We start from the raw sequence: 16,638 nt of genomic DNA on the forward strand, positions 1-16,638 counted from the left end.
GGCCGCGGTTCCGCGCCTGCGCACTGAGAGAGTAAACACCTCTCCTTTTCACCTTCCCCCCCTTCTCCCTATTGCCCCAACCTGCCGCAGCCTCCTCCCATACTCCCCTCCTTCGGGCGGGGTAATGGTCCGTCCCAGGGTGTCAGGCTTGTTCCGGAGGGTGGCAAGCAGGAATGGTACATTCCACTGCCTTCATTACCTTCTGCTTTTCGCGCCTCCTCTGTTCTATTTCCCCCTACCTAGCGGAGCTTAATAGGCTAGCCCCAAAAAAGGCGGGGGAGCCGGGCGGAGGGGACCGGTCTGAGCCGGTCTGCAGCGCAAGCGCAGTGCGGATAAACAGGAAGCGGGCGGTGGAGGCAGCAGCAGAGGAGAGCTCGGGGATTCGGGGGGAAACGGCGGAAGAACTAAGATCAACGGGAGGGCAGCAGAGGCTGAGAACGAGGACAGGACCCTTGGCCGTCTTCTTCCAGGGAACAAGAGGTCACAGCCTCGCTCTCCGCTTAGGCTTCTGGCGCCCCAGCTTAAAGCTGAGGCTGCGGCTGACAAAGGGCTCGCGCCGGTGCCGCCGCCCTTTTCATCCGGGCATTCGGGTCCCTGCGGAGAGGGAGGGGGAAGGGCAGAGGGGGAGGGGAAGGAGCCGGAGGGGCGCACACTTGGAGCTGAAGCCCTCTCCAGGGCTCCGGGCCTGTGGCCCAACGGACGGAGGCCGAGGAGGACCCGCAGAGGTGGCGGCGGCCGGGGGCAGGAGGATGGTGCAGAAGGAGAATCAAGCGACGCTGGAGGAGCGGGAGAGCGAGCTCAGCTCCAACCCTGCCGCCTCTGCGGGGGCATCGCTGGAGCCACCGGCAGCTCCGGCACCCGGAGAAGACAACTCCGCCGGGGCTGGGGGAGCAGCGGTGGCCGGGGCTGCAGGAGGGGCTCGGCGGTTCCTGTGTGGCGTGGTGGAAGGTGAGCGCCCTCCTTCCCGCCCCACCTTGGCACTGATACGTTCTGTCCTCGGGAGGAGGGTGGTGGCGGGGCTTTTGGAGGCTGTAGAAGTCTGGAAAGCCTTTGGGTTTGAAATGTGGCCCTGCCAAAGCGAGGGGGAGAGACGAGATGTTGGGCCGAATCTTCTCGCACGTCCTTAGACGGCGTCGAATTCCCCCCTGGCCACTCACAAGCCTGACCCCACCCGTCTTGGGCTTGGAGCCAAGTCAGCTCCTAAGGAGGCGGTGGTTAGGAGTCTGGTGCTCTGTTAGCCTCTGAGTTCTACTTCTTTGTACCTTGGGATCTTATTCCCTAGGGTTGTCTGCGTTCCATTGAAAAAATGTGTGTAGTTCCTCTGTCACCACTTTTGTGGAAAATCGATCCACATTGATGTGCTTGTACTTCTAGAGTGAAGAGAAGCACGGTTGGCCTATAGTATTTCAGGGTCCACTTTGCTTAGAATATTTTTGTTGCTTCCCTCTACCCTCGCAAAGATTCATTTGCAACTTAGAAAATTACCCTCTTTCCCAGCTACTGTACTTTGCTGTCGAAGGATGAAGCTTTGGCTTTAATCACAGATTCTCAAAGTATCTGAGATGCAGAATTTGAATTTAGTGACCGCAGAAGTGGCGTTAAAAATGTCCTTCTCGCCTTTTTTCCCATTTACAGTCGAAAAGAATGATGGACTTTTTTGGTAGTGAGGGAAAATTACCAGATGCTTGTTTTCACAGTTTCTGGATAAGAATGGACAGATAGTCCACCTTGCAGCTCTATAGAGGCACGAATAGGTTACATTATTGCTCTTTCCGCAATTACAGCGTATATTTGAGTTTTCTGAAGTATTTTGGCCGACTCAGAGTTTCCTAGATGTTTGTTTTATATCTCTCTCGTATGTAATGGCGTGGAGAAGGGTAAAAAAAATATTTTAAAAACCAAAAAGGTATGGAAAAAGTATTGCTCTCGAGGTTGAGAACATCAGCTTTTCTATTTTTTTTTCACCTTATGAATTAGAGTATTTTGTGAAAAATGGGTGGTGGTTGTGGCTACTTTGCTGCTACAGTAAGGCGTGAAAGAGTTCAGCGAAGTTAACTGTCTTGCAGAATTTGGGGGACTACAGAATCGAAAACTGCTATATAGCAGTTTTTTACTATATAGTGTTCATCAAAATGGACTACTATATAGTGTTCATCAAAAATGATTGCATTGTGTGACTTATATCGATGTATTTATTGGCTTGAGTGTAGGGAGATTTTAGAAAAAGAATCTGGTTTTTGTTGTCAAAGATCTTGGGGGTGGGGATGAGAGAGTGCTGAGAAATTTCGAAACTAGACTGGAATGAGTCTAAGGAAACTTGCCAGCCCATTATACCTTAAGTAATAAAAGGAGAAAACTCATTTGGTTTAAATTGGTTTGTTTGGAATAGCATTAAAAGGCGATTCTTCCTATTTAAAGAACAGAGTTGTCTGCCATTCTGTCGTTTATTCTTCCTCCCTCCCGTGCCCTTGTATATTTTCTTAGTGACTGAACACCTGAGCCAGCACTGATTTTTTTTGTGTTTTGTTGTTTTTGGTCTTGCGGGGGGGGGGAGACAGAGTCTCACTCTGTCGCCCAGGCTGGAGTGCAGTGGCGTGATCTCGGCTCACTGCAACCTCCGCCTTCCGGGTTCAAGCAATTCTCCTCCCTCAGCCTCCCAAGTAGCTGGGACTACAGACGCAGGCTCGGCTAAGTTTTTGTATTTTAGTCGAAACGGGTTTCACCGTGTTGCCCAGGCTGGTCTCCACCTCCGGAGCTCAGGCAGTCCGCCCGCCTCAGTCTCCCAAAGTGCTAAGATTACAGGCATGAACTACCTCGCCTGGCTTTTTTTTTTTTTACTTTTTGATACCTCTTGGTTGGCACCAGCCCTAAAATGAATGAGCATGGAAATACTATGGTTACTGCTAGGATTTCTTTCTTGTTTTCTTTCCATCACAAAACTTTCTTGGTTTTTAACTCATACGTTAACAGCATTGCTTCCTCTTTGTGGTGCCAGTCAACCGAAACCATGAACCTGACTCTCAAAATAGCCAAGGTAGGGTTTCTAAAGATTAAAACGTTGAAGCTAGACATTTGGAAAGTCTTTTTTTATATTGGAGCAACTCTGAAAGGATGTTTGATGCCTACTCCTTAAGAAAAAAATGACAATGCCAAGTGCCATAGGGATGCTAAAGACTTGTATAGGTCTGCCTAATCAAGAATATTTTATATTGGCCGGGTGCGGTAGCTCACGCCTGTAATCCCAGCACTTTGGGAGGCCGAGGCGGGCGGATCACGAGGTCAGGAGATCCAGACTAGCCTGGCCAACATGGCGAAACCCCGTCTCTACTAAAAATAGAAAAAATTAGCTGGGCATGGTTGTGGGCACCTGTAATCCCAGCTACCTGGGGGGCAGAGACAGGAGAATCACTTGAACCCGGGAGTTGGAGGTGTAGGTTGTATTGAACAGAGATCGTGCCACTGCACTCCAGCCTGGGCGACAGAGCGAGATTCTGCCTCAAAAAAAAAAAAAGTTATATCACTTGTGAGAGGGTAACATTAGATTGTCCGAATGAAAGTGCTACAGTTTTATACATTGATATGTAATGAATTTTAATTTGGTCTGTCATTGTCCTTTTTGTGGTGCAGTGGAGTCATTCTGCGTAGAGGCTGGAGCTAAAATACATTGCAGAAATTTCTGTTCTAGACTATTCTCTTATATAGACTGTGTGGGTTTATGTAGAACATTTTGTGTTCAGAATGCTTTTATTAACCTTGTTCATGGTACTCTTGAGAGGCTGTCCTTATCTCTTACTGATGATTAGATTGAGACAGGTGGAAAGTAAAGGTTAGACAAGATGTAAAGTGTGTAATTTGAGCTGTGATAAGCACACTGGGGAGTTCTAGATACTAGTTTGTTGCTTATTCAACAATTTAGGTCATCAGTCTGCAAGTTTGTTTTCTGCAGTTTGCATAACTAATATTTTGTCCTCTTATAGGATACTCTGGGGCAAGTCACATTCTTGAGTTTTCTTTGTTTATTCTTTCCATTTAGGACCAGAAGTAACATTCTTGAATTTTTATTTATTCAGACCTTTGCTCTGTAATTAAGATTGCGTGAGAGTTTGTTGTTTGGGCCAGTTAGGCTGTTGAATTTCTTGGGAATGTGGTTTCAGGCATTTTTTGGTCACTGTGATTTTATCATTGTATCGGGAACTTTTTTTGAGAGAGAGTGTTTTGCTCTGTCACCCAGGTTGGAATGCAATGGCGCGGATCTTGACTCACCACAACCTCTGCCTCCTGGGTTCAAGTGATTCTCCTGCCCTAGCCTCCCAAGTAGTTGGAATTTCAGTCCTGGCCAGGAACTTTTTTTTTGAAAAAAGGAGCACGATCATAAAATTAAGTTTCTGATTTTTTTTTTTTTTTTTTTTGAGACGGAGTCTTGCTCCATCTCCCAGTCTGGAGTATGGTGACCGGATCTCGGCTCACTGCAAGCTCCGCCTCCCGGGTTTACACCTCAGCCTCCCTAGTAGCTGGGACTACAGGTGCCCACCACCTCCCTGGCTTGTTTTTTGTATTTTTTAGTAGAAACGGGGTTTCACCGTGTTAGCCAGGATGGTCTCGATCTCCTGACTTTGTGATCCGCCCATCTCGGCCTCCCAAAGTGCTGGGATTACGGGCCTGAGCCACCAGGCCTGGCTCTCTGATTTTTTTTTAACTGCTTTACATGTTGATCTCCCCTCACCCTTTTGTTGTTGTTGTTGTTGTTGTTGTTGTTGTTGTTTGAGATGGAGTCTTACTCAGTTGCCCAGGCTGGAGTGCAGTGGCGCAATTTCGGCTCACTGCAGCCTCCGCCTCCCAGGTTCAGGTGATTGTTGTTTCTCAGCCTCCCAAATAGCTGAGATTACAGGCATTTGCCACCATACTGGGCTAATTTTTGTGTTTTTAGTAGAGACGGAGTTTCACCGTGTTGGCCAGGGTGAGTCTGGAACTCCTGACCTCAAGTGATCTACCTGACTCAGCCTCCCGAAGTTCTGGGATTACAGGCATGGGCCACCTCACCTGGCCTCCCCTCACCCTTTCTAAAGCAGTTTTAATCCTTCTAGGAAGTAATTGTTACTGTTGGCAGCTTGTATTACATTGCTGCCCTTCACCATTGTAAGATTGAGATCTCTTACAAAATTGGATTTACATATATTTGGACTTTATCAACAGTGAAAAGAAATGATAGATGTTTGTTTTAAAATAACTGTCACCTAAGTAACTAATGTCATAGTAGAAAAAATAAGAAAATGTACCTAAGCAAAAATGGAATAAAAGTCACCTTTTAATGTCACCACCCAAAGATAAAGGAACCTTAGTATTTTATTAAATATCATTCTGATTTGGTGTATTTTATGTTTTTTACAAAATAGGCTTGTATTGTATGTTTTTAACTTTTCTCAATAAAGCTTACCACATTTTAAAACTGAATATAATTTCATTCTTTCTTTCAATCTAGGATTTTACGGAAGACCTTGGGTTATGGAACAGAGAAAAGAACTCTTTAGAAGGTAGATTTTTATTTTATGAAGGAGAGAGAACCTTAAACTCCTAACATTTTCTTTTGTTTGAAGAAATACTAACAGTGAATAGCCCAGGTGCATTTTGATAGTTTCTCAATTACAGAAGTTATTTTACCTTGGTCCCTTGTTTCCTCACCTAGGCCTTTGGTTTTCAGACTTTTCCTGGGGAGCTGAAAGGTTTTGGGCTTCACCTTACCCAGAGCTGTTATGTTTTGTTTTTTTTTTTTGAGACGGAGTCTCGCTCTGTGGCCCGGGCTGGAGTGCAGTGGCCGGATCTCAGCTCACGGCAAGCTCCGCCTTCCGGGTTCACGCCATTCTCCTGCCTCAGCCTCCCGAGTAGCTGGGACTACAGGCGCCCGCCACCTCGCCCGGCTAGTTTTTGTATTTTTTTTTTTTTTTTTTTTTTTTTGAGGCGGAGTCTCGCTCTGTCGCCCGGACTGGAGTGCAGTGGCCGGATCTCAGCTCACTGCAAGCTCCGCCTCCTGGGTTTTTACGCCATTCTCCTGCCTCAGCCTCCCGAGTAGCTGGGACTACAGGCGCCTGCCACCTCGCCCAGCTAGTTTTTGTATTTTTAGTAGAGACGGGGTTTCACCGTGTTAGCCAGGATGGTCTCGATCTCCTGACCTCGTGATCCGCCCGTCTCGGCCTCCCAAAGTGCTGGGATTACAGGCTTGAGCCACCGCGCCCGGCCTTTTGTATTTTTTAGTAGAGACGGGGTTTCACCATGTTAGCCAGGATGGTCTTGATCTCCTGACCTCGTGATCCGCCCATCTCGGCCTCCCAAAGTGCTGGGATTACAGGCTTGAGCCACCGCGCCCGGCCGCTGTTATGTTTTTTAAGACTGTTTTATATGTTGGCATACATTGTAATACTTACTTTTTTTTTTTTTTTTTTTTTTTTGAGACCGAGTCTCACTCTTTCGCCCAGACTGGAGTGCAGTGGCGCTGTCGTGGTTCACTGCAAGCTCCGCTTCCGGGTTCACGCCATTCGCCTGCCTCAGCCTCCCGAGTAGCTGGGACTACAGGTGCCGGCCAGCACATCTGGCTACTTTTTTGTATTTTTAGTAGAGACGGGGTTTCACCGTGTTAGCCAGGATGGTCTCCATCTCCTGACCTCGTGATCCACCCGCCTCGGCCTCCCAAAGTGCTGGGATTACAGGCGTGAGCCACCGCGCCCGGCCTGTAATACTTCATTTTTAAAATTCCACTGATTACAAAAAGGTTAAAAGCTACTGTCATAGAATATTAGCTTTGTATGAGATGGATATGGTCCAAAAAGAGGGAAATGGAGATTGACAGCCTATAAATGTTGCCTGTTTATACATATGTAATTTTCTTTCTCCTTAAGGCTCCAGAAATGGGAATTAAATACATACTTGTATGCCCCAAAAGATGACTACAAACATAGGATGTTTTGGAGAGAGATGTATTCAGTGGAGGAAGCTGGTAATCTTTTTCTTTTTAATCCATAAATTCAGAATCTGTGAAGAAAAGTTATATTTTAAATGTAGTTGTACAAGAATTTTATGACATTTTATTTTTATTTTGTAGGTAGTTTCCTTTTCTTCTACCTGGTAACTATTCAGTTAGCTGAGATTGAAAGAGTGCTCTGCGCTAGCAAGGTCATGACCATACGTGTGATGTCATGGGCGTGCTAGGCTGACTCCACCTATTCTGTGGTCATAGATTGTGCTGCTTGCTTCTGCCAGTGGAATAAACAGTGGGCCACTGGGCAAAGAAGTGCTGGAGCTGGGCTAGGCCCAGGGCAAGGCAAGTGAGGCACGTACCTTGGGTGCAAATTTTAAGGGACCCCCAAAAAAGTAATCAAGATAAATAATTTATGCAATATTTTTTAAAAACAAAATTAATGCAGAAATTCATGATGGAAACAATGCTAAAATTTTAGATAAAGATAGGATCAGCACTAGTGATTGTTCCTTTTGCTTCAGGCTCTAGTATGGCTTGGCCTTGTCAACAACTACTGATCCTTACCCTAGTCCAGGAAAGTGGGAAGCTATTAATAGGCTGTCTTTGGGTTTTTTTGTTTTTATTTGTTTTTCTTTTTTGAGACAGAATCTTGCTCTGTACCCCAGGCTGGCATGCAGTGGTGTGGTCTCGGCTAACTGCAACCTCCGCCTCCCGAGTTCAAGAAATTCTGCTGTCTCAGCTTCCCCAGTAGCTGGAATTACAGGCGCCTGCTGCCATGCCCAGCCAGTTTTTGTATTTTTAGTAGAAATGGGGGTTCATCATGTTGGCCAGGGCGGTCTTGAACTCCTGACCTCAAGCGATCGGCCTGCCTCAGCCTCCCAAAGTGCTGGAATTACAGGCTTGAGCCCCCTTGCCCGGCCGGCCTGCTATGGGTATACTTACGTTGAGTTGGTTACATAAAATTGCTGAAAAGTTAGTAGTATAGCATTGAACCACCTGAGTAAATTAGAGAGGTGCTTTTCTTTGGGAACTTGTGAATGGTGGAACATTTTTGTACTTGAAATTAAATAGTATACACGTATAGCTAACAAGATATTTGGTTACAGAGCCCAGCCAAAGCACAGAAGGCTGAAAGTTTTCTTGAATTACGAAGAAGCAATTACAACTTATCCCGTCTCCATCTAGTGTTGTGGTTTACTACTCTATTTAAGTGTGCCTTTAACTTAATTGCTTTCTGGTGGTGCTGGAAACTTAATGTGATCAATAATTAAAATAGAGTAAAAATGACTATCTTGAGATACTGCTGAAAATTATTCAAAAATATGTCCTATGGTATATAGTAGTAGTATTTAAGTTGATTTAGGAAAATTGTCAGTTGATAATTTTAAAAGCTTAAAATCTATAATTAACGTTTTTCTCATAGATAGAAACAGATCAAGATTGTGAAGGCCATGACATACCTCTGGTTCTTTTTCTTTTTCTTTTTTTGGAGACAGCCTTTGTCACTTTGTTACCCAGGCTGGAGTTCAGTGCCTTAACTGCAATTTTGATCTCTTGGGCTCAAGCAATCCTCCCGCCTCAGCCCCCCAAGTAGCTGGGACTCCAGGTGCAGATCACCATGCCCAGCTAATTTTTGTATATTTTGTAGAGAGGGGGGTTTGCCATGTTGCCTGTGCTGGTCTCAAACTTCTGAACTCAAGCAATTAACTTGCCGTGGCCTCTCAAAGTGCTGGGATTACAGGCATGATTCTGTTGTTTTTTTTGTTTGTTTTGTTTTGTTTTTTTGAGATGGAGTCTTGTTGTGTCATCCAGGCTGGAGTGCAGTGGTACGATCTTGGTTCACTGCAATTTCTGCCTCCAGGGTTCAAGCAATTCTCCTGCCTCAGCCTCCCTAGCAGCTGGGATTACAAGTATGCGCCACTACGCCTGGCTAATTTTTGTATTTTTAGTAGAGATGGGGTTTCACAATGTTGGCCAGGCTGGTCTCGAACTCCTCACCTCAGGTAATCCTGCCTGGCCTCCCAAAGTCCTGGGGTTATAGGCATAAGCCATTGGGCCTGGCCTACCCTGATTCTTAAGAAAGCATTTTCTTTTTTCATATTATAAAGTAGTTATGTGTAGGTTTATTTAGTTAGGAATTCTAGTTGTTCAGAGACGGCAAAAAAAAAGCAAGATCCAGTACCGTGGCTCATGCCTGCAATCCTAACACTATGAGAGGCTGAGGCAGGTGGATCACTTGAGGCCAGGGGTTCGAGCCCAGCCTGGGTGATATGACAAAACCCCATCTCTATTAAAAGTACAAAAATTAGCTGTAATGCCTGTAATCCCAGCTACTCAGGAGGCAGAAGTTGCAGTGAGTCAGGATCGTACCACTGTACTCCAGCCTTGGGCAACAGAGCAAGACTCTCAAAATAAAAAAGCAGCAGCTGCATTTTATGCCTTTCAAATGCTTCAGGAAGTAGAAATGGCTTAAGTTCAGTAAGAGAATTGACAGTTAATTCAGTGTTTTTGAGAAATGGCAATGAAAGGGAGGAGAATGTTTATTGATTTTAGCCTGTTTCCCCAAAGGGATAACTATTTGGAAGTGAAAAAGAAGGGCCTCTTATTTTCTGTTGGTTCAGATTTCAAAGGTGTGAAAACTGTTCTTCTTTCCTTACTGTGACATTAAATCACTTCAGGCTTGTACCATTTTGTATGGCCTGTTGTTAAGTTGGACATGACAATTTGTAAAATCTAAGGATCTTTTCCTTTTTTTGTAAGTTAGAAATAACCTCCTCAGTTAAACCTTCAGTGAAAGTTCTTTTAGTTTTCTGTTCTGCTTTCTAAAAACATGGACTCTGTTCTTTAGAGCAACTTATGACTCTCATCTCTGCTGCAAGAGAATATGAGATAGAATTCATCTATGCGATCTCACCTGGATTGGATATCACTTTTTCTAACCCCAAGGAAGTATCCACATTGAAACGTAAATTGGACCAGGTAACTCCTTACTTTTTTTTCATTTTTCCTGACTCTGTACTTGAAACTAAAAGTTTGCTCAATTGCTTTTATGATGTTAAAAAGAAATCAAATTCATATTTCTTTCTTTTTTTGTTTGTTTTGTTTTCTGAGACAGAGTCTCGCTCTGTTGCCCAGGCTGGAGTGCAGTGGCACGATGTTGGCTCACTGCAACCTCCTCTGCCTCCTGGGTTCAAGTGATTCTCCTGCCTCAGCTTCCCAAGTAGCTAGGACTATAGGTGCGTGCCATCATGCCCGGTTAATTTTTGTATTTTTAGTAGAGACGAGGCCTTCACCATGGCGGCCAGGCTGGTCTTGAGCTCCTGACCTCATGATCTTCCCAAAGTGCTGGGATTACAGGTGTGAGTCACCATGCCTGGCCTTGTATTTCTTTGTTTCTATAAGAATTTTTTTACTTTGAATGTGTTTTTTTTGGAGACAGAGTCTTACCCTCTTGCCTGGATTGTAGTGGCCCAATTTTGGCTCACTGCAGCCTCCACCTCCTGAGTTCAAGCGATTCTCGTGCCTCAGCCTCCTTAGTAGCTATTATAGGCACACCACCATGCCTGGCTAATTTTTATATTTTTAGTAGAGACAGGGTTTTGCCACGTTGGCCAGGCTGGTCTCGAACTCCTGACTTTAGGTGATCCACCCACCTCAGCCTCCCAAATTGCCGGGATTACAGTCACACTCTGCCACACCCAGCCTTGAATCCTTCTGATAGAGGAATATTTTCCAAATTAAGTAAAAAGAGCTTTACTGGAGGTACTGGTTCTTCTCAAATTTCAGTTTGCGTAAGAACTGCCTTAAAAGAATGGATTAGAAGTGAAGCTTAAAAGAATGCTGACTACTGGACTTTATTTCCCAAATTGATAAGGTGGGGACCGGGAATCTAGGTGATTGGTGGTCAAGAACCACATTTTGAGAAATTATATATACCCTAGGCTGCTTGGCTTGAATTTACAACTGAGATTATAGAAACAGGGTTTCACCTATTAGACATTAGTTTCTTCAATTAATGGACAAAGAGATGTCTGGAAATGGCTAATTTCCCAAGATGAGAAGAAAAACAGACTAGGTGAACCTAATTGAGTGTAAAGTTTGCTTAATGTAAAAGCTGCACACTTCCTTTGGTCAAATGTAGGGGGCTTCCATTTTCCTTTTTTTGAAACCGAGTCTTGCTCTGTCACCTAGGCTGGAGTGCAGTGGCGCGGATCTCAGCTCATTGCATCCTCTGCCTCCTGGGTTCAAGCAATTCTCTGGCCTCAGCCTCCTGAGTAACTGGGATTACAGGCGTGTGCTACCACACCTGGCAATTTTTTTTGTATTTTTAGTAGAGACAGGGTTTCACCATGTTGGCCAGGCTGGTCTCGAACTCCTGACCTCATGATTTGCCAGCCTCGGCCTCCTGAAGTGCTGGGATTACAAGCGTGAGCCACCGCGCCTGGCCCTATTTTCCTGTTTTTTAAGTTTGCTGGTTTTTCTATATACATGTCTTGTTTCTTTAGACAAAGATTTATGTGGGTGGCATTAAAATGGTAAAAATTTAAGGCAGTTGAAATTTTCATTAATGAAGCTGTTTTCCTATTTGATAAAATTCTACTGTTCTTTCTGATTCATACCTGGTTAGGTTTATCTGCAAAGGGATCAGTGTACCTTTTGGGACTGGGACACAGCCTGGCTTTTTCATGTCTTAAGGTTATTCATATTTCTGTATTTTTCTGACTTTGTTGGGTCTTCTACAGTCAGCATCCCATGAGGTAGCCAAGAGGCTAGGCCTCTTTGTAGAAACTTGTTGGATCATATTGTCATATAAGTTGAGTATCCCTAATTCAGATATCTGAAATGCTCCAAAATATGAAACTGAGCTCCATAAAATTCAAAGGAAATGATAATTGGAGCATTTCAGATTTTGCATTTTCAGATTAGGGATGCTGAATATAATACAGATATTCCAAAATCCAAAAAAAAACCCCAAAATCCAAAACATTTTTGGTCCCAAGCATTTCAGATAAGGAATACTTAACCTGTAGTGCATTCAAACCCAAATGAGAAATGGGTCCCAAAACTCTGTTTGACTTAGAATTTTTTTAATTAAAAATGTAAAAGCAACCTGTCTTTCAACATTCTAGTAAGGAAAATATTGGATTTTAAGTATAACTATTAACTCTATACTTTAATGTTTGGAATTCTTAATTTTTTTACTCTTGATTCTTTTTTTCTCCTCCTAGGTTTCTCAGTTTGGGTGCAGGTCATTTGCTTTGCTTTTTGATGATATAGACCATAATATGTGTGCAGCAGACAAAGAGGTATTCAGTTCTTTTGCTCATGCCCAGGTCTCCATCACAAATGAAATCTATCAGTACCTAGGAGAGCCAGAAACTTTCCTCTTCTGTCCCACAGGTATTGTATATAATGGCTTTATATTTAACTAGTTTTCTTAGAATATGTAACTTATAAAGGACCATGGGCCCCATTGTCTCTCCATTTCCCTCCTCCCTTAGTGTATAAAAGTAGGAATTTTTTTTTAGAAGATATTTTTCAAGATCCTAAATTGGAAAAATTTTAGGAACTAATAAATGACAACTGACTAGACAAAAGATTTCTATGTATTTTTTAGTACTGGAAGTATATGAACTTTGTCAATATTAAGAGAGGGATAGTATTGAAATGAAAACTGGAGAAAAACCAAGTTACTTTGCTTTTTACCTTAGTCACTTCTCATTTCCTCCTACTTGTCCCCTTTTTCTGCCCATGCATATCTGTCCCTTTTTGCACTCCTCCCACTTCCATCTGGGCTCTTATTTCAAGTAGTCAGCATAGAAAACTTAACAGTTTTTCCTCTTTTCCTTTCTTTTTGCCCCTCTGGTTTCTTTCATTGAAAATATTTTAGTCTGTTAGTTGCTTCTCAAAATTCAACTTACGAGAAGTTTTTCCCCAGACTTCCCTGTTCAGGAAGAATTTTAGACTAAATTACTTAACTTTCTTTGTGTGTATTATGAGCCGGGAACCTTACTTTATTTGAGTACTACATTAGTACCCAAAAGTTTTAAGATTATACTGGGAATTAATTAGCTGCGAGTTACAGTTTAAGTTGCAGTTGAGTACTAATAGCCGTTGGTATATGCCTTTTTAAAAAATGTTTTTTACTTTTACTTTTAAATTTGTGTTATTTATTTAGAGACCGGGTTATAAAACTGGCTAATTTTTTTTATTTTTGGTAGAGACGCCATATTGCCCAGGTTAGTCTCAAACTCCTGGGCTCAAGTGATCCACCCGCTTCAGCCTTCCAAAATGCTGGGGTTGCACGTGTGAGCCACTGTGCCCAGCTGCCCTTGGCATATTCTTGTATTAGTTCTGTTATGATATTATCAATTCATTCTGTTTGCATTTAATTGTAACTGAGAAAAGTGGGCAATTCAGAATTCTATAGAAAATGCTACAGTTCTTGTTTCTTTAGTAAACTTGTATTTCTAGTAACCGTAGTATCATAAGAATTGATCTGTACTACTGTTGAAGGAAAAGTATCAGATTTTATGAATTTCTTAAATGAACTGTCCACTTGAATTTAATTCCTTGTAGGAGGCCTTTTATCATTTGGATGAAAAGAATTTAGAATTGGCAGACATTTTTTTCCACATTCAAAAACCCATGATCCTTTTGGGAGGCCGAGGCGGGCGGATTGCCTGAGCTCAAGAGTTTGCAACCAGCCTGGGCAACATGGCGAAACCCCGTCTTTACTAAAATACAAAAAAACCCAGCCAGGCGTGGCGGCATGCACCTGTAGTCCCAGCTACTCAGGAGGCTGAGGCAGGAGAATAGCTTGAGCCTGGGAGGCGGAGGTTGCAGTGAGCCAAGATTTCATCCACTGCACTTTAGCCTGGGCATCAGAGCGAGACTCCGTCTCAAAGAAAACAAACAAACAAAAAACCCATGAACATTTTGTTCCTGACTTTTTTACTTTTCTCCCTACATTTAGAATATTGTGGCACTTTCTGTTATCCAAATGTGTCTCAGTCTCCATATTTAAGGACTGTGGGTGAAAAGCTTCTACCTGGAATTGAAGTGCTTTGGACAGGTAAGTCTTTTAATTCATACAGTCAAACTTGAATTAACTAGGACTTAGAGAAATTGCTTGTTCTTGTTAATTGAATACCCTTTTTTTTTTTTTTTTGAGATGGAGTTTTGTTCTTGTTGCCCAGGCTACATTGCAGTGGCACAGTCTCACCTCACCGCAACCTCTGCCTCCCGAGTTCAAGCGATTCTCTTGCCTCAGCCTCCTAAGTAACTGGAATTACAGGCATGTGCCACGACGCCCAGCTAATTTTTGTATTTCTAGTAGAGACGGGGTTTCTCCATGTTAGCCAGGCTGGTCTCAAACTCCTGACCTCAGGTGATCTGCCCACCTCAGCCTCCCAAAGTACTGGGATTACAGGTGTGACCCATTGCACCCGACCCTGAGAACTTGTTAAAATACACTTTCTTTTACAAAGTTTACTTACTCTCTTAATATAAAAAAAATTTATCATGGTTGGGGAGCCTGAGGTGGAAGCTCCCAGGAGTTAAAGACCAGCTTAGACAACATAGGGAGACTGCAAAAAATAAAAAACTTAGCCAGGTGGGGTGGTGCATGCCTGTAGTCCCAGCTACTTAGGGGGCTAAGGTGGAAGGATCACTTGAGCCCAGGAGGTAGAGTTTGCAGTGAGCTGTGAACATGCCTAAGCAACAGAGACCCTGTCTCAAAAAAAAAATTCAGTTAATAAATAATAAAGATTTATAGGGAACTGGGCTAAAGGGTATTGATCCCAGTGTTTAAGCAGTGTTTAGGAAACTCTTCTGTTTTATAAAATGAAAAAATAAAGCTCAGTAAAAGGCGTGTTGCTTTGTTTTCAAAAGAAAAATTGTGGCTGGGTGCAGTGGTTCATGCCTGTAATCCCAGGGCTATGGGAGGCTTTAATTGAGGTAGGAGGATCGCTTGAGGCCAGGAGTTTAAGATTAGCCTGGGCAACATAGGAAACCCTTATCTGTACAAAAAATTTTAAAATTACTGTGACATGGTGGGGCACACTTGTAGTCACAGCTACTTGGGAGGCTGAGGTGAGAGGATTGCTGGAGCTCAGGAGTTCAAGGCTGCATTGAGCTATGATTACTCTATTGCCCTTCAGTCTGGGTAACAGAGGAGACCCTGTCTCAGAAAAAGAAAAGTTGTTATAAAACGTACATGGGGCCGGGCACAGTGGCTCAAGCCTGTAATCCCAGCACTTTGGGAGGCCGAGACGGGCGGATCACGAGGTCAGGAGATCGACACCATCCTGGCTAAAACAGTGAAACCCCGTCTCTACTAAAAAAAAAACTAGCCAGGCGAGGTGGCAGGCACCTGTAGTCCCAGCTACTAGGGAGGCTGAGGCAGGAGAATGGCGTAAACCCGGGAGGTGGAGCTTGCAGTGAGCTGAGATCTGGCCACTGCACTCCAGCCTGGGCGGCAGAGCGAGACTCCGTCTCAAAAAAAAACGTACATAGAAGGATCTGGGCGCGGTGGCTCATGCCTGTAATCCCAGCACTTTGGGAGGCTGAGGCCGGCAGATCATGAGGTCAGGAGATCGAGACCATCCTGGCTAACACGGTGAAACCCTGACTCTAGTAAAAAATGGAAAAAATTGGCTGGGCGTGGTGGCGGGCGCCTGTAGTCCCAGCTACTCAGGAGGCTGAGGCAGGAGAATGGCATGAACCCAGGAGGTGGAGCTTGCAGTGAGCCGAGATCGCGCCATTGCACTCTAGCCTGGGCAACAGAGTGAGACTCGGTCTCAAAAAAAAAAAAAAAAATGTACACGTAAGGAAAACACAAAAGTTATATGTCCATTGTATTTTAAAGAACCATGATTCTTTTTAAAAGATATATGTATTGGCCGGGCGCGGTGGCTCAAGCCTGTAATCCCAGCACTTTGGGAGGCCGAGACAGGCGGATCACGAGGTCAGGAGATCGAGACCATCCTGGCTAACACGGTGAAACCCCGTCTCTACTAAAAAATACAAAAAACTAGCCGGGTGAGGTGGCGGGCGCCTGTAGTCCCAGCTACTCCGGAGGCTGAGGCCGGAGAATGGCGTAAACCCGGGGGGTGGAGCTTGCAGTGAGCTGAGATCCGGCCACTGCACTCCAGCCTGGGCGACAGAGCGAGACTCTGTCTCAAAAGTATATATATATATTTAAATTTAAAATAAAAAAATAGGGTCTCACTGTGTTGCCCAGGCTGATCTGAACTCCTGGGCTCAAATGATCTGCCCACCTCGGCCTCCCAAAGTGCTGGGATTACAGGTATGAGCCAATGCGTCTGGCCAAGAGCCACAATTCTTTTAACAAATGGTTGTCGTTATTTCTAGGTCCCAAAGTTGTTTCTAAAGAAATTCCAGTAGAGTCCATTGAAGAAGTTTCTAAGATTATTAAGAGAGCTCCAGTAATCTGGGATAACATTCATGCTAATGATTATGATCAGAAGAGACTGTTTCTGGGCCCGTACAAAGGAAGATCCACAGAACTCATCCCACGGTTAAAAGGAGTCCTGACTAATCCAAATTGTGAATTTGAAGCCAACTACGTTGCTATCCACACCCTTGCCACCTGGTACAAATCAAACATGAACGGAGTGAGAAAAGATGTAGTGATGAGTAAGTAG

At 44.0% G+C, this 16,638-nt stretch overlaps 1 protein-coding gene across 2 annotated transcripts in view; it reads left to right on the plus strand.

Moving 5' to 3' along the window:
• The first annotated feature begins 65 nt into the window (after window positions 1-65).
• The window catches only part of OGA (O-GlcNAcase), a 40,173-nt gene continuing 23,600 nt past the window's right edge, over window positions 66-16,638 (plus strand). For both annotated transcript variants that reach the window (XM_033184870.1, XM_033184879.1), the window contains exons 1-7: window positions 66-948; window positions 5,480-5,531; window positions 6,891-6,988; window positions 9,819-9,949; window positions 12,199-12,370; window positions 13,947-14,045; window positions 16,346-16,630. In XM_033184870.1, the coding sequence (XP_033040761.1) occupies window positions 174-948; window positions 5,480-5,531; window positions 6,891-6,988; window positions 9,819-9,949; window positions 12,199-12,370; window positions 13,947-14,045; window positions 16,346-16,630 (1,612 nt within the window). In that variant the 5' untranslated portion in view covers window positions 66-173. The remainder of the gene's footprint in view (window positions 949-5,479; window positions 5,532-6,890; window positions 6,989-9,818; window positions 9,950-12,198; window positions 12,371-13,946; window positions 14,046-16,345; window positions 16,631-16,638) is intronic.

Source organism: Trachypithecus francoisi, unplaced genomic scaffold (genome assembly GCF_009764315.1).
Source record: "Trachypithecus francoisi isolate TF-2019V2 unplaced genomic scaffold, Tfra_2.0 Contig01579, whole genome shotgun sequence".
NCBI lineage: Eukaryota > Metazoa > Chordata > Mammalia > Primates > Cercopithecidae > Trachypithecus > Trachypithecus francoisi.